The 18584-nt window shown below is 44.7% G+C and overlaps 1 protein-coding gene across 1 annotated transcript in view; it reads left to right on the top strand.

Annotated features, from left to right (window-relative positions):
- The window catches only part of LOC112240906 (voltage-dependent T-type calcium channel subunit alpha-1H), a 131918-nt gene that overhangs the window by 36453 nt on the left and 76881 nt on the right, over positions 1-18584 (top strand). The window contains exons 3-7 of the mRNA XM_042316218.1: positions 1615-1726; positions 5347-5419; positions 9032-9092; positions 11062-11159; positions 12252-12411. Of these exons, the coding sequence (XP_042172152.1) occupies positions 1615-1726; positions 5347-5419; positions 9032-9092; positions 11062-11159; positions 12252-12411 (504 nt within the window). The remainder of the gene's footprint in view (positions 1-1614; positions 1727-5346; positions 5420-9031; positions 9093-11061; positions 11160-12251; positions 12412-18584) is intronic.

Genomic DNA, 18584 nt, shown 5'->3' with positions numbered 1-18584 from the left:
GGCCTAGACAACAGATTACTGAGTTACCCCGGCCTAGACAACAGATTACTGAGTTACCCCGGCCTAGACAACAGATTACTGAGTTACCCAACAGATTACCCCCGGCCTAGACAACAGATTACTGAGTTACCCCGGCCTAGACAACAGATTACTGATTACTGTTACCCCGGCCTAGACAACAGATTACTGAGTTACCCCCTAGACAACAGATTACTGAGTTACCCCGGACAGACAACAGATTACTGAGTTACCCCCGCCTAGACCAGATTACTGAGACAACAGATTACTGAGTTACCCCCTGCCTAGACAACAGATTACTGAGTTACCCCTAGACAACAGATTACTGAGTTACCCGGCCCAGACAACAGATTACTGAGTTACCCCGGCCCAGACAACAGATTACTGAGTTACCCCGGCCCAGACAACAGATTACTGAGTTACCCCCCGGCCTAGACGATTACTGCCCCGGCCTAGACAAACAGATTACTGAGTTACCCCGGCCTAGACAACAGATTACTGAGTTACCCCTAGGCCTAGACAACAGATTACTGAGTTACCCCGGCCCAGACAACAGATTACCCCGGCCTAGAAAACAGATTACTGAGTTACCCCGGCCTAGACAACAGATTACTGAGTTACCCCGGCCTAGACAACAGATTACTGAGTTACCCCGGCCTAGACAACAGATTACCCCGGCCTATTACCCACCCCGGCCTAGACAACAGATTACTGAGTTACCCAGGCCTAGACAACAGATTACTGAGTTACCCCTAGACGGCCTAGAAAACAGATTACTGAGTTACCCCGGCCTAGACAACAGATTACTGAGTTACCCCCGGCCTAGAAAACAGATTACTGAGTTACCCCCGGCCTAGACAACAGATTACTGAGTTACCACGGCCTAGACAACAGATGAGACAGGATGACTCTCTGTCGTGGTTATATTGACTGGATAAGACAGGATGACTCTCTGTCTTCCCCTCTATATGTGTCCTCCTGTCTCTAGCTGGTATATATTCCCCTCTATATGTGTCCTCCTGTCTCTAGCTGGTATATATTCCCCTCTATATGTGTCCTCCTGTCTCTAGCTGGTATATATTCCCCTCTATATGTGTCCTCCTGTCTCTAGCTGGTATATATTCCCCTCTATATGTGTCCTCCTGTCTCTAGCTGGTATATATTCCCCTCTATATGTGTCCTCCTGTCTCTAGCTGGTATATATTCCCCTCTATATGTGTCCTCCTGTCTCTAGCTGGTATATATTCCCCTCTATATGTGTCCTCCTGTCTCTAGCTGGCTGATATATATTCCCCTCTATATGTGTCCTGTCCCACGTGGTTTGAGCGTGTCTCTAGCTGATATATATTCCCCTCTATATGTGTCCTCCTGTCTCTAGCTGGTATATATTCCCCTCTATATGTGTCCTCCTGTCTCTATGATATATATTCCACTCTATATGTTCCTTGACTCCTGTCTCCACGTGGTTTGAGCGTGTCTCTATGCTGATATATATTCCACTCTATATGTTCCTTGACTCCTGTCTCCACGTGGTTTGAGCGTGTCTCTATGCTGATATATATTCCACTCTATATGTTCCTTGACTCCTGTCTCCACGTGGTTTGAGCGTGTCTCCATGCTGGCTATTCTTCTGAACTGTGTGACGTTGGGAATGTTCCAGCCCTGTGACGACGTTCACTGTCTCAACAACCGTTGCTCTTTCCTACAGGTAAGTTGGCTCCTTACGTACAAATTCCATTCTTTAAAAAAAATTTGGACAGAGACGCTAACGTTTATATGTAAAATTAGCTTCTATACTCCAGTATTTTGGATAAAGAGAATCAAGGGTTTCATGTGAGACAACAGTTTAACCTCTCTGGGATATGTAGCATCCCACCTCGCCAACAGCCAGTGAAAGTGCAGGGTGCCAAATTCAAAACAACAAAAAATCTCATAATTAAAGTTCCTCAAGCATACAAGTATTTTACACAATTTTTAAGAAACAATTCTCATTAATCCAGCCACAGTGTCTGATTTCAAAAAGGCTTTACAGCGAATGCACCACAAACGATTATGTTAGGTCACCACCAAGTCATAAAAAAACACAGCCATTTTTCCAGCCAAAGAGAGGAGTCACAAAAAGCACAAATAGAGATAAATTAATCACTAACCTTTGATGATCTTCATTAGAGGACACTCATAGGACTTTATGTTACAGAATACATGTATGTCTTTTTCGATAAAGTGCATATTTATATCCAGAAATCTCATTTTACATTGGTGTGTTACTTTCAATAGTTCTAAAACATCTGGTGATTTTTGCAGAGAGCCACATCAATTTACAGAAATACTCATCATAAATGTTGATGAAAATACAAGTGTTACACATGGAATTAGAGATATACTTCTCCTTAATGCTTAACGCTGTGTCAGATTTTTAATTAACGTTACGGAAAAAGCAAACCATGCAATAATCTGAGTACAGCGTTCAGACAACAAAGCAGCCAAAAAGATATCCGCCATATTGGGTAGTCAAAAATTAGTCATAAATAGCATTTTAAATATTGACTTACCTTTGATAATCTTCATCAGAATGCACTCCCAGGAATCCCAGTTCCACAATAAATGTTTGTTTTGTTCGATAATGTCCATCATTTATGTCCAAATAGCTTCTTTTGTTAGGGCGCTTGGTAAACAAATCCAAACGCGCGTTCAGGTCCAGCCGAACGTCGGACGAAAAGTTCAAAAAGTTAAATTACAGGTTGTAGAAATTGTCGAACTAAGTATAGAATCAATCTTTAGGATGTTTTTAACATATATCTTCAATAACGTTCCAACCAGAGAATTGTCTGTAGAAAAGCAATGGAGAGAGAGCTAATTCTCTCGTGACCGCGCCTCAGAGCCTGTGGCACTCTGCCAGACACCTGGCTCATTCCCCTATCATTCACCCCCACTTCACAGTAGAAGCCTGAAACAAAGTTCTAAAGACTGTTGACATCTAGTGGAAGCCTTAGGAAGTGCAAAATGACCCCATTTACACTGTATATTGGAATGGCAAAGAGTTGAAAAACTACAAACCTCAGATTTCCCACTTCCTGGTTGGTATTTTCTCAGGTTTTCGCCTGCCAGATGAGTTCTGTTATACTCACAGATATCATTCAAACAGTTTTAGAAACGTCAGAGTGTTTTCTATCCAATACTACTAATAATATGCATATATTAGCATCTGGGACAGAGTAGCAGGCAGTTTACTCTGGGCACCTTATTCATCCAAGCTACTCAATACTGCCATCTGGGACAGAGTAGCAGGCAGTTTACTCTGGGCACCTTATTCATCCAAGCTACTCAATACTGCCATCTGGGACAGAGTAGCAGGCAGTTTACTCTGGGCACCTTATTCATCCAAGCTACTCAATACTGCCATCAGGGACAGAGTAGCAGGCAGTTTACTCTGGGCACCTTATTCATCCAAGCTACTCAATACTGCCATCTGGGACAGAGTAGCAGGCAGTTTACTCTGGGCACCTTATTCATCCAAGCTACTCAATACTGCCATCTGGGACAGAGTAGCAGGCAGTTTACTCTGGGCACATTATTCATCCAAGCTACTCAATACTGCCATCTGGGACAGAGTAGCAGGCAGTTTACTCTGGGCACATTATTCATCCAAGCTACTCAATACTGCCATCTGGGACAGAGTAGCAGGCAGTTTACCCTGTGCACCTTATTCATCCAAGCTACTCAATACTGCCCCCCAGTCACCAAGAAGTTAACCGTTTAGAAATGAAACCACCTTACATATCTACTAGGCCCGTCTGAAGATGGCAGAAGTATTTGGACAAATTCACTTAGTTCATTAAAGTAGTCAAAAGTAAAATTTTTGGTACAAAATTACTTTTTAAAATGGAGGCAGAAGGACGTCATGTGAAGTGAAGTGTTTACCTCCTCAAGATGACCACTGATTGGTTGAAGGGTCAACATGTTGAACAGGACCCCTGATTGGTTGAAGGGTCACCATGTTGAACAGGACCCCTGATTGGTTGATGGGTTTAAAACCTCCTCAACATGTTGAACAGGACCCCTGATTGGTTGAAGGGTCAACATGTTGAACAGGACCCCTGATTGGTTGAAGGGTTTAAAACCTCCTCAACATGTTGAACAGGACCCCTGATTGGTTGAAGGGTTTATCTTCTCAACATGTTGAACAGGACCCCTGATTGGTTGAGGGGTTTACTTCCTCAAGATGTTGAACAGGACCCCTGATTGGTTGAAGGGTTTACTTCCTCAACATGTTGAACAGGACCCCTGATTGGTTGAAGGGTTTACCTCCTCAACATGTTGAACAGGACCCCTGATTGGTTGAAGGGTCAACATGTTGAACAGGACCACTGATTGGTTGAAGGGTTTACCACGTGAACCACGAGATGTAGAGGAGAATATTTGGGCTGTTTTGTGGGAAAACAGCAGTGCCAGTCCCAGCAGTGGGATTAAAGGTTCGGAGGTCAGAGACAGAATTATCCCAGAATGCACTCCTCTGTGGTTAAAACATGTCTGTTATAAACATCACTGTGAATATAAATAACATGAGATAAACAACTACAGTACTCACTGCTTTCCTCTCTCTGTGTGTGTGTGTGTGTGTGTGTGTGTGTGTGTGTGTGTGTGTGTGTGTGTGTGTGTGTGTGTGTGTGTGTGTGTGTGTGTGTGTGTGTGTGTGTGTGTGTGTGTGTGTGTGTGTGTGTGTGTGTGTGTGTGTGTGTGTGTGTGTGTGTGTGTGTGTGTGTGTGTGTGTGTGTGTGTGTGTGTGTGTGTGTGTGTGTGTGTGTGTGTGTGTGTGTGTGTCTCTGTGTGTGTGTGTGTGTGTGTGTGTGTGTGTGTGTGTGTGTGTGTGTGTGTGTGTGTGTGTGTGTGTGTGTGTGTGTGTGTGTGTGTGTGTGTGTGTGTGTGTGTGTGTGTGTGTGTGTGTGTGTGTGTGTGTGTGTGTGTGTGTGTGTGTGTGTGTGTGTGTGTGTGTGTGTGTGTGTGTGTGTGTGTGTGTGTGTGTGTGTGTGTGTGTGTGTGTGTCTGTGTGTGTGTGTGTGTGTGTGTGTGTGTGTGTGTGTGTGTGTGTGTGTGTGTGTGTGTGTGTGTGTGTGTGTGTGTGTGTGTGTGTGTGTGTGTCTCTCTCTCTTGTGTGTGTGTGTGTCTCTCTGTGTGTGTGTGTGTGTCTCTCTCTTTTGTGTGTGTGTGTGTCTCTCTGTGTGTGTGTGTGTGTCTCTCTCCCTTTGTGTGTGTGTGTGTCTCTCTCTCTTTGTGTGTGTGTGTGTGTGTGTCTCTCTCTTTGTGTATGTGTGTGTGTGTGTGTGTTAGGCTCTGGATGACGGTATCTTTGTGTTCTTTGCGGTGGAGATGCTGGTGAAGATGGTGGCTCTGGGTGTTCTAGGTAGGTCACCTTTTTAAAGTGGGAATTTCAAAGTTTAGAATAAAACAATATGAAAAATACCTACTCTGAAACCTCTCATTCCTCCGACAGAGACGTTTCTATAGTAGAACAGGCCTGAATGTCCTCTCATTCCTCCGACAGAGACGTTTCTATAGTAGAACAGGCCTGAATGTCCTTTCATTCTCCAACAGAGACGTTTCTATAGTAGAACAGGCCTGAATGTCCTCTCATTCTCCAACAGAGACGTTTCTATAGTAGAACAGGCCTGAATGTCCTCTCATTCTCCAACAGAGACGTTTCTATAGTAGAACAGGCCTGAATGTCCTCTCATTCCTCCGACAGAGAACAGGCCTTTCTCAGGCCTGAATGTCCTCTCATTCCTCCGACAGAGACGTTTCTATAGTAGAACAGGCCTGAATGTCCTCTCATTCTCCAACAGAGACGTTTCTATAGTAGAACAGGCCTGAATGTCCTCTCATTCTCCAACAGAGACGTTTCTATAGTAGAACAGGCCTGAATGCCCTCTCATTCTCCAACAGAGACGTTTCTATAGTAGAACAGGCCTGAATGCCCTCTCATTCTCCAACAGAGACGTTTCTATAGTAGAACAGGCCTGAATGCCCTCTCATTCTTGTTCCTGCATGTATAGAGGGTGTAATGTAGATGATATCAGGGTGGTGCACTCAGCCGAACGCACCATTGGGTGATCACTGCCTGGCCTCCAGGACATCTACAACACCAGGTGTCAGGAAGGCCAAGAAGATCATTAAGGAGCCCCTGCCGCCCGAGGAGCCCCAGCCGCCCGAGCCACGCCCTGTTCTCCCCTCTTCCAGCCACCAGAGACACGCCCTGTTCTCCCCGCTTCCAACCACCAGAGACAGGCCCTGTTCTGCCTTGGCTTCCAACCACCAGAGACAGGCCCTGTTCTGCCTTGGCTTCCAACCACCAGAGACAGGCCCTGTTCTGCCTTGGCTTCCAACCACCAGAGACAGGCCTTGTTCTGCCTTGGCTTCCAACCACCAGAGACAGGCCCTGTTCTGCCTTGGCTTCCAACCACCAGAGACACGCCCTGTTCTCCCCGCTTCCAACCACCAGAGACAGGCCCTGTTCTGCCTGTTCTACCCCCAGACCATCAGACTGCTGGATAGACACCACTAGTCAGCTGTTTCTACCCCCAGACCATCAGACCCCTGAATAGACAACACTATTCAGCTGTTTCTACACCCAGACCATCAGACCCCTGAATAGACACCACTAGTCAGCTGTTTCTACACCCAGACCATAAGACTGCTGGATAGACACCACTAGTCAGCTGTTTCTACCATCAGACCATCAGGCTGCTGAATAGACACCACTAGTCAGCTGTTTCTACCATCAGGCTGCTGAATAGACACCACTAGTCAGCTGTTTCTACCCCCAGACCATCAGGCTGCTGAATAGACACCACTAGTCAGCTGTTTCTACCCCCAGACCATCAGACTGCTGAATAGACACCACTAGTCAGCTGTTTCTACCCCCAGACCATCAGGCTGCTGAATAGACACCACTAGTCAGCTGTTTCTACCCCCAGACCATCAGGCTGCTGAATAGACACCACTAGTCAGCTGTTTCTACCCCCAGACCATCAGACTGCTGAATAGACACCACTAGTCAGCTGTTTCTACCCCCAGACCATCAGACTGCTGAATAGACACCACTAGTCAGCTGTTTCTACCATCAGGCTGCTGAATAGACACCACTAGTCAGCTGTTTCTACCCCCAGACCATCAGACTGCTGAATAGACACCACTAGTCAGCTGTTTCTACCCCCAGACCATCAGGCTGCTGAATAGACACCACTAGTCAGCTGTTTCTACCCCAGACCATCAGGCTGCTGAATAGACACCACTAGTCAGCTGTTTCTACCATCAGGCTGCTGAATAGACACCACTAGTCAGCTGTTTCTATCCCCAGACCATCAGGCTGCTGAATAGACGCCACTAGTCAGCTGTTTCTACCATCAGACCATCAGGCTGCTGAATAGACACCACTAGTCAGCTGTTTCTACCATCAGGCTGCTGAATAGGCACCACTAGTCAGCTGTTTCTACCCCCAGACCATTTGGCTGCTGAATAGACAACACTAGTCAGTTGTTTCTACCATCAGGCTGCTGAATAGACACCACTAGCCAGCTGTTTCTACCCCCAGACCATCAGACTGCTGAGTAGACACCACTAGTCAGCTGTTTCTACCCCCAGACCATCAGACTGCTGAATAGACACCACTAGTCAGCTGTTTCTACCATCAGACCATCAGGCTGCTGAATAGACACCACTAGTCAGCTGTTTCTACCCCAGACTGCTGAATAGACACCACTAGTCAGCTGTTTCTACTGCTGAATAGACACCACTAGTCAGCTGTTTCTACCCCCAGACCATCAGACTGCTGAATAGACACCACTAGTCAGCTGTTTCTACCCCAGACCATCAGACTGCTGAATAGACACCACTAGTCAGCTGTTTCTACCCCAGACCATCAGACTGCTGAATAGACACCACTAGTCAGCTGTTTCTACCCCCAGACCACCAGACTGCTGAATAGACACCACTAGTCAGCTGTTTCTACCCCCAGACCATCAGGCTGCTGAATAGACACCACTAGTCAGCTGTTTCTACCATCAGGCTGCTGAATAGACACCACTAGTCAGCTGTTTCTATCCCCAGACCATCAGGCTGCTGAATAGACACCACTAGTCAGCTGTTTCTACCTTCAGACTGCTGAATAGACACCACTAGTCAGCTGTTTCTATCCCCAGACCATCAGGCTGCTGAATAGACACCACTAGTCAGCTGTTTCTACCTTCAGACTGCTGGATAGACATCACTCGTCAGCTCTTTCTACCCCCAGACCATCAGGCTGCTGAATAGACACCACTAGTCAGCTGTTTCTACCTTCAGACTGCTGGAATAGACACCACTAGTCAGCTGTTTCTACCCCCAGACCATCAGGCTGCATCCTGTGCATGTGACTAATAAACTCTAAACTAAAACTCTATCTGATTGGTTGTAGCTTCCCCACAGTTAATTGAACTACCTTTGGTTGACTCTCACAGAGCAAAGACTTTATGAAAATGGTACATGTTTGATTATTTAATGTATTATGTAATGTTAAATACTCTAATAATGTGGAGTGAAACTTTATTTATTATTGTAACATTATTTAAATTAATGTTTAACTCTAATTAATTAATATTATTAATATAACATGATTTAAATACATGTTTCTACCTATGTTTAATTAATATTATTAATATATCATGGTTTAAATACATGTCTCTACCTGTGGTTAATTAATATTATTAATATATCATGATTTAAATACATGTCTCTACCTGTGTTTAATTAATATTATTAATATATCATGATTTAAATACATGTTTCTACCTGTGGTTAATTAATATTATTAATATATCATGATTTAAATACATGTCTCTACCTGTGGTTAATTAATATTATTAATATATCATGATTTAAATACCTGTTTCTACCTGTGGTTAATTAATATTATTAATATATCATGATTTAAATACATGTTTCTACCTGTGTTTAATTAATATTATTATTAACTTTGTAGGTCAGAAGGGTTACCTTGGCGACACCTGGAACAGACTGGACTTCTTCATCGTTATCATCGGGTCAGTGTTGGACAGAACACACACACACACACACACACACACACACACACACACACACACACACACACACACACACACACCACACACACACACACACACACACACACACACACACACACACACACACACACACACACACGCGCACACACAAACTCACTGAACTAAGCACACACAAACTCACTGAACTAAACCTAGTCCTGAACTAAAAGGCTTGGTTTTCCAGACGCAGATTAAACCTAGTCCTGAACATTAACCTTGTCCTGAACTAAACCTAGTCCTGAACTAAACCTAGTCTTGAACTTAACCTAGTCCTGAACTAAACCTAGTCCTGAACTAAACCTAGTCCTGAACTAAACCTAGTCCTGAACTAAACCTAGTCCTGAACTAAACCTAGTCCTGAACTAAACCTAGTCCTGAACTTCCTAGTCCTGAACTAAACCTAGTCCAGAACTAAAAACCTAGTCCAGAACTAAACCTAGTCCTGAACTAAACCTAGTCCTGAACTAAACCTAGTCCTGAACTAAACCTAGTCCTGAACTAAACCTAGTCCTGAACTAAAATGCTTGGGTTTCCTAGATGCAGATTAAACCTAGTCCAGAACTAAACCTAGTCCTGAACTAAATCTAGTCCTGAACTAAACCTAGTCCTGAACTAAACCTAGTCCTGAACTAAACCTAGTCCTGAACTAAAAGGCTTGGGTTTCCTAGACGCACATTAAACCTAGTCCTGAACTAAACCTAGTCCTGAACTAAACCTAGTCCTGAACTAAACCTAGTCCTGAACTAAACCTAGTCCTGAACTAAAAGGCTTGGGTTTCCTAGACGCAGATTAAACCTAGTCCAGAACTAAACCTCGTCCTGAACTAAACCTAGTCCTGAACTAAACCTAGTCCTGAACTACACCTAGTCCTGAACTAAACCTAGTCCTGAACTAAACCTAGTCCTGAACTAAAATGCTTGGGTTTCCTAGACGCAGATTAAACCTAGTCCAGAACTAAACCTCGTCCTGAACTAAACCTAGTCCTGAACTAAACCTAGTCCTGAACTAAACCTAGTCCTGAACTAGACCTAGTCCTGAACTAAATGGCTTGTGTTTCCTAGACGCAGATTAAACCTAGTCCTGAACTAAACCTCGTCCTGAACTAAACCTAGTCCTGAACTAAACCTAGTCCTGAACTAAAAGGCTTGTGTTTCCTAGATGCAGATTAAACCTCGTCCTGAACTAAACCTAGTCCTGAACTAAACCTAGTCCTGAACTAAAAGGCTTGGGTTTCCTAGATGCAGATTAATCCTAGTCCAGAACTAAACCCAGTCCTGAACTAAACCTAGTCCTGAACTAAACCTAGTCCTGAACTACACCTAGTCCTGAACTAAACCTAGTCCTGAACTAAACCTAGTCCTGAACTAAAATGCTTGGGTTTCCTAGACGCAGATTAAACTAGTCCAGAACTAAACCTCGTCCTGAACTAAACCTAGTCCTGAACTAAACCTAGTCCTGAACTAGACCTAGTCCTGAACTAAATGGCTTGTGTTTCCTAGACGCAGATTAAACCTAGTCCTGAACTAAACCTCGTCCTGAACTAAACCTAGTCCTGAACTAAACCTAGTCCTGAACTAAAAGGCTTGTGTTTCCTAGACGCAGATTAAACCTCGTCCTGAACTAAACCTAGTCCTGAACTAAACCTAGTCCTGAACTAAAAGGCTTGGGTTTCCTAGATGCAGATTAATCCTAGTCCAGAACTAAACCTAGTCCTGAACTAAACCTAGTCCTGATCTAAACCTAGTCCTGAACTAAACCTAGTCCTGATCTAAAAGGCTTGGGTTTCCTAGACGCAGATTAGTCCTGGAATAAAAAGATATTTGAGAATAGCCTTAATCCTAGTCTGGGGTAACCTTCCCTTAGTGGGTGGAGGTTAATTGACAGGGTTCAGAGGTCAGAGTTAAACTGAGTTTTCTTCCTCTCTCCTCAGGATGTTGGAATATTCTCTAGACGGACACAACGTCAGCCTATCAGCCATCAGGACTGTCAGGGTGCTCCGCCCACTACGAGCCATCAACAGAGTACCCAGTGAGCACCTCTCTGTCTGTCTGTTGTACACAGTATGTCCTCAATAGTATGTAGTATGATGAGTACACAATATGTCCTCAATAGTATGTAGTATGATGTGTACACAGTATGTCCTCAATAGTATGTAGTATGATGAATACACAGTATGTAGTTTTAGTTAGTAGTAGGTAAAATAGTCTCCCCCCCACCCTGCATACCACTGCTGGCTTGCTTCTGAACCAGGGTTGGTCCTGGTCAGTCCCTGGATGGGAGACCTGATGCTGCTGGAAGTGGTGCTGGAGGGCCAATAGGAGGCACTCTTTCCTCTGGTCTAAAAAAATATCCCAATTCCCCAGGGCAGTGATTGGGGACATTGCCATGTGTGGGTGCCGTCTTTCGGCTGGGACGTTAAACAGGTGTCATCCCAATGCCCCAGGGCAGTGATTGGGGACATTGCCCTGTGTAGGGTGCCGTCTTTTGGCTGGGACGTTAAACAGGTGTCATCCCAATGCCCCAGGGCAGTGATTGGGGACATTGCCCTGTGTGGGGTGCCGTCTTTCGGCTGGGACATTAAACAGGTGTCATCCCAATGCCCCAGGGCAGTGATTGGGGACATTGCCCTGTGTGGGGTGCCGTCTTTCGGCTGGGACGTTAAACGGATGTCCTGATTTCTGAGGTCATTAAAGATCCCATTAGTAGGGGTGTTAACCCAGGTGTTCTGGCTAAATACCCAATCTGGCCCTCAAACCATCATGGTCACCTCATCATCCCCAGTTTACAATTGGCTCCTTCATCCCTCCTCCTCTCCCCTGTAACTATTCCCCAGGTTGTTGCTGTAAATGAGAACGTGTTCTCAGTAAACTTACCTTGGAAAGATAAGGGTTAAAAAAAAAATATATATATTTAAACTATTTCTCTCTCTACCTCTCTGTCTCTCTCTCTCAATTAAATTCAATTAAATTCAAGGGCTTTATTGGCATGGGAAACATGTGTTAACATTGCCAAAGCAAGTAAGGTAGATAATATATCTCTCTCTGTCTCTCTCTACCTCTCTTTCTTTCTCTCTCTCCCATAATGCATCTCTCAGCGATGTGTGTGTGTTTCTGTGTGTAGGTATGCGTATCCTGGTGACTCTGCTCCTAGACACTCTCCCCATGCTGGGGAACGTTCTGGCACTCTGTTTCTTCGTCTTCTTCATCTTCGGCATCGTGGGTGTGCAGCTGTGGGCGGGGCTACTGAGGAACAGGTGCTTCATGGGAGAAGACTTCAAAACGTGAGAATATTATACACACTGACACACACACACACACACACACACACACACACACTCACTCACTCACTCACTCACTCACTCACTCACTCACTCACTCACACACACACACACACAACCTAACAACACAGACACTCAACACGTCTGGTGAACAGGTCAGGTTCCATGGGGGGGAGAATTACAGGTATAGGACAGACTGTCTCCACGGCACATAGACTATTGCAGCTACTACAGATACTGGAGACCTGAGACAGAGGGGATTGGGGGACACTGGCCCCAGACAGGGCCAACCAGGCAGGATATAAACCCACCAACTTTGCCCAAGCACAGCCCCTCACCACCAAAGAGAAATCAACAAGGCAGTAACTACCCTGAGACAAGGCCGAGTACAGCCCATGGAGATCTCCTCCACCGCAAAGCCCCCTGAGGACAGGAAGGATGGAAGAGCACGCCAGTGACTCAGCCCCCGTAATAGGGACAGAGGCAGAGAATCCCAGTGGGAGAGAGGGGAACTGGCCAGGCAGAGACAGTTCGTCACTCTGGCCCCTTGCCGTTAACCTTCGCACCCCTGGGCCAGACTACACTCAATCATAAGACCTACGGATGAGAGGATCCTTCAGTAAAGACTTAAAGGTTGAGACGGCGTCTCTCAGGCAGACCGTTCCATAAAAATGGAGCTCTATAGGAGAAAGCCCTGCCTCCAGCTGTTTGCTTAGAAATTCTAGGGACAATTAGGAGGCCTGCGTCTTGTGACCGTAGCGTACGTGTAGGTATGTACGGCAGGACCAAATCAGAGAGATAGGTAGGAGCAAGCCCATGTAATGCTTTGTAGGTTAGCAGTAAAACCTTGGAATCAGCCCTTGCTTTGACAGGAAGCCAACGTAGAGCTATAGCACTGGAGTCAAATGATCAAATGATCAAATGAACAATCTAATCAAGATCCTAGCAGCCGTGTTTAGCACTAACTAAAGTTTATTTATCCGGGTAGCCGGAAAGTAGATGCGAAACCAAAATGTTGAATATTATCTGACTTCCAGGTCCGAATTCAGAGGAACTCCAAGAGGAACGCTGTATCATAACTAGAACCTTTAAAAGACGAAACACCTCCACTTTTGCGAGGATACTAGCTATGAAAATCCAACTGACATTTACTCCTGAGGTGCTGACCTGATACACCCTCGACAACTACTGTGATTATTATTATCTAACCTGCTGGTCACTTATGAACATTTGAACATCTTGGCCATGTTCTGTTATAAACTCCACCCGGCACAGCCAGAAGAGGACTGGCCCCCCCACATAGCCTGGTTCCTCTCTAGGTTTCTTCCTAGGTTTTGGCCTTTCTAGGGAGTTTTTCCTAGCCACCGTGCTTCTACACCTGCATTGCTTGTTGTTTGGAGTTTTAGGCTGGGTTTCTGTACAGCACTTTGAGATATCAGCTGATGTATGAAGGGCTATATAAATGATTTAGATTTGATTTGTAACCAGGAGGTGAGGCCTCATTTAAAACAGTAAATTCATCAGGTTTAAGCCATGTTTCAGTCAGGCCAATCACATCAAGATTATGATCAGTGATTAGTTCATTGACTATAACTGCCTTGGAAGTGAGGGATCTAACATTAAGTAGCCCTGTTTTGAGATGTGAGACGATCTCTTTCAATAATCTAGTGAGATTTCTAAGACGAACATTACCACGTTTAGTTTTGCCTGCCCTACATCGAGGCACAGACACGGGTCTCAATGGAGATAGCTGAGCTACACTGACTGTGCTAGTGGCAGACTCCACTAAGCTGGCAGGCTGGCTAACAGCCTGCTGCCTGACCTGAACCCTATCTCATTGTGGAGTTTGAGGAGTTAGAGCCCTGTCTATGTCGGTAGATAAGATGAGAGCACCCCTCCAGCTAGGATGGAGTCCGTCACTCCTCAGCAGGCCAGGCTTGGTCCTGTTTGTGGGTGAGTCCCAGAAAGAGGGACAATTATCTACAAATTCTATCTTTTCTTGGGAGCGGTAGAAAACAGTTTTCAACCAGCGATTGAGTTGAGCGAGTCTGCTGTAGTGCTCATCACTCCCCCTAACAGGGAGGGGGCCATGAGACACTCACTCAGCCAGCACCATCTTGAGATTAACCTTTACGTCGGAAGCCCCCCCCCCCCTGGTAAACAGTGTGAGATTGCTGGATGAATCTTTACAAGTCTAATATTACGGGTAATGGAGTATGTAATGTAATGGAGATGCCGTGCTGTGGTCCCACTGAAGGCTCTAATTGACTGCAATGATGTCCATCAATATTCACATTAATATGTATTAGACTGGAGAGAAGGCCTTTAATGCTCCTGAGGGCTGGACTAAAGACATTAGACTGGAGGTTCAGGAGGGTAGACTAAAGATAGACTAGAGGTTCAGGGGGGTAGACTAGAGACATTAGACTAGAGGTTCAGGAGGGTAGACTAAAGACATTAGACTAGAGGTTCAGGGGGTAGACTAGAGACATTAGACTAGAGGTTCAGGAGGGTAGACTAAAGACATTAGACTAGAGGTTCAGGAGGGTAGACTAAAGACATTAGACTAGAGGTTCAGGAGGGTAGACTAAAGACATTAGACTAGAGGTTCAGGAGGGTAGACTAAAGACAGACTAGAGGTTCAGGAGGGTAGACTAGAGACATTAGACTAGAGCTTCAGGAGGGTAGACTAAAGACAGACGAGAGGTTCAGGAGGGTAGACTAAAGACATTAGACTAGAGCTTCAGGAGGGTAGACTAAAGACAGACTAGACAGACTAGACTAGAGGTTCAGGAGGGTAGACTAGAGACAGACTAGAGGTTCAGGGGGTAGACTAGAGACATTAGACTAGAGGTTCAGGAGGGTAGACTAGAGACATTAGACTAGAGCTTCAGGAGGGTAGACTAAAGACAGACTAGAGGTTCAGGAGGGTAGACTAAAGACTAGAGCTTCAGGAGGGTAGACTAAAGACAGACAGGAGGGGTTCAGACTAAAGACAGACTAGAGGTTCAGGAGGGTAGACTAAAGACATTAGACTAGAGCTTCAGGAGGGTAGACTAAAGACAGACTAGAGGTTCAGGAGGGTAGACTAAAGACATTAGACTAGAGCTTCAGGAGGGTAGACTAAAGACAGACTAGAGGTTCAGGAGGATAGACTAAAGACAGACTAGAGGTTCAGGAGGGTAGACTAAAGACAGACTAGAGGTTCAGGAGGATAGACTAAAGACATACTAAGGTTCAGGAGGGTAGACTAAAGACAGACTAGAGGTTCAGGAGGGTAGACTAAAGACATACTAGAGGTTCAGGAGGGTAGACTAAAGATATTAGACTAGAGGTTCAGGAGGGTAGACTAAAGACAGAATAGAGGTTGAGGAGGGTAGACTAGAGACATTAGACTAGAGATAATGAGCAGCATTAGTTCTGGAGGTTGGAGCTTTTCCTTCCTGGTTCCTTCTGGGTTCAGATCTCTTCTCTTAACACGTATGGACCCAGAGTTTAATCTCTTCTCTTAACACGTATGGACCCAGAGTTTAATCTCTTCTCTTAACACGGATGGACCCAGAGTTTAATCTCTTCTCTTAACACGGATGGACCCAGAGTTTAATCTCTTCTCTTAACACGTATGGACCCAGAGTTTAATCTCTTCTCTTAACACGGATGGACCCAGAGTTTAATCTCTTCTCTTAACACGTATGGACCCAGAGTTTAATCTCTTCTCTTAACACGGATGGACCCAGAGTTTAATCTCTTCTCTTAACACGGATGGACCCAGAGTTTAATCTCTTCTCTTAACACGGATGGACCCAGAGTTTAATCTCTTCTCTTAACACGTATGGACCCAGAGTTTAATCTCTTCTCTTAACACGGATGGACCCAGAGTTTAATCTCTTCTCTTAACACGGATGGACCCAGAGTTTAATCTCTTCTCTTAACACGGATGGACCCAGAGTTTAATCTCTTCTCTTAACACGGATGGACCCAGAGTTTAATCTCTTCTCTTAACACGGATGGACCCAGAGTTTAATCTCTTCTCTTAACACGGATGGACCCAGAGTTTAATCTCTTCTCTTAACACGGATGGACCCAGAGTTTAATCTCTTCTCTTAACACGGATGGACCCAGAGTTTAATCTCTTCTCTTTTAATCTCTTCTCTTATGGACCCAGAGTTTAATCTCTTCTCTTAACACGTATGGACCCAGAGTTTAATCTCTTCTCTTAACACGGATGGACCCAGAGTTTAATCTCTTCTCTTAACACGGATGGACCCAGAGTTTAATCTCTTCTCTTAACACGTATGGACCCAGAGTTTAATCTCTTCTCTTAACACGTGGACCCAGAGTTTAATCTCTTCTCTTAACACGGATGGACCCAGAGTTTAATCTCTTCTCTTAACACGTATGGACCCAGAGTTTAATCTCTTCTCTTAACACGTATGGACCCAGAGTTTAATCTCTTCTCTTAACACGGATGGACCCAGAGTTTAATCTCTTCTCTTAACACGTATGGACCCAGAGTTTAATCTCTTCTCTTAACACGGATGGACCCAGAGTTTAATCTCTTCTCTTAACACGGATGGACCCAGAGTTTAATCTCTTCTCTTAACACGTATGGACCCAGAGTTTAATCTCTTCTCTTAACACGGATGGACCCAGAGTTTAATCTCTTCTCTTAACAGAGTTTAATCTCTTCGGGATGGACCCAGAGTTTAATCTCTTCTCTTAACACGTATGGACCCAGAGTTTAATCTCTTCTCTTAACACGGATGGACCCAGAGTTTAATCTCTTCTCTTAACACGGATGGACCCAGAGTTTAATCTCTTCTCTTAACACGGATGGACCCAGAGTTTAATCTCTTCTCTTAACACGGATGGACCCAGAGTTTAATCTCTTCTCTTAACACGGATGGACCCAGAGTTTAATCTCTTCTCTTAACACGGATGGACCCAGAGTTTAATCTCTTCTCTTAACACGGATGGACCCAGAGTTTAATCTCTTCTCTTAACACGGATGGACCCAGAGTTTAATCTCTTCTCTTAACACGGATGGACCCAGAGTTTAATCTCTTCTCTTAACACGGATGGACCCAGAGTTTAATCTCTTCTCTTAACACGGATGGACCCAGAGTTTAATCTCTTCTCTTAACACGGATGGACCCAGAGTTTAATCTCTTCTCTTAACACGGATGGACCCAGAGTTTAATCTCTTCTCTTAACACGTATGGACCCAGAGTTTAATCTCTTCTCTTAACACGGATGGACCCAGAGTTTAATCTCTTCTCTTAACACGGATGGACCCAGAGTTTAATCTCTTCTCTTAACACGGATGGACCCAGAGTTTAATCTCTTCTCTTAATCACGGATGGACCCAGAGTTTAATCTCTTCTCTTAACACGGATGGACCCAGAGTTTAATCTCTTCTCTTAACACGGATGGACCCAGAGTTTAATCTCTTCTCTTAACACGTATGGACCCAGAGTTTAATCTCTTCTCTTAACACGGATGGACCCAGAGTTTAATCTCTTCTCTTAACACGGATGGACCCAGAGTTTAATCTCTTCTCTTAACACGTTTAATCTCTTCTCTTAACACGTATGGACCCAGAGTTTAATCTCTTCTCTTAACACGGATGGACCCAGAGTTTAATCTCTTCTCTTAACACGGATGGACCCAGAGTTTAATCTCTCTCTTAACACGTATGGACCCAGAGTTTAATCTCTTCTCTTAACACGTATGGACCCAGAGTTTAATCTCTTCTCTTAACACGGATGGACCCAGAGTTTAATCTCTTCTCTTAACACGGATGGACCCAGAGTTTAATCTCTTCTCTTAACACGGATGGACCCAGAGTTTAATCTCTTCTCTTAACACGGATGGACCCAGAGTTTAATCTCTTCTCTTAACACGGATGGACCCAGAGTTTAATCTCTTCTCTTAACACGGATGGACCCAGAGTTTAATCTCTTCTCTTAACACGGATGGACCCAGAGTTTAATCTCTTCTCTTAACACGTATGGACCCAGAGTTTAATCTCTTCTCTTAATACGGATGGACCCAGAGTTTAATCTCTTCTCTTAACACGGATGGACCCAGACCCAGTTTAATCTCTTCTCTTAACACGGATGGACCCAGAGTTTAATCTCTTCTCTTAACACGGATGGACCCAGAGTTTAATCTCT

Source organism: Oncorhynchus tshawytscha, unplaced genomic scaffold, assembly GCF_018296145.1.
Source record: "Oncorhynchus tshawytscha isolate Ot180627B unplaced genomic scaffold, Otsh_v2.0 Un_contig_7217_pilon_pilon, whole genome shotgun sequence".
In the NCBI taxonomy this organism is placed as follows: Eukaryota; Metazoa; Chordata; class Actinopteri; order Salmoniformes; family Salmonidae; genus Oncorhynchus; species Oncorhynchus tshawytscha.
Note: the sequence above shows the minus strand (reverse complement) of the source record. Positions and strands in the feature narration are given on the sequence as shown.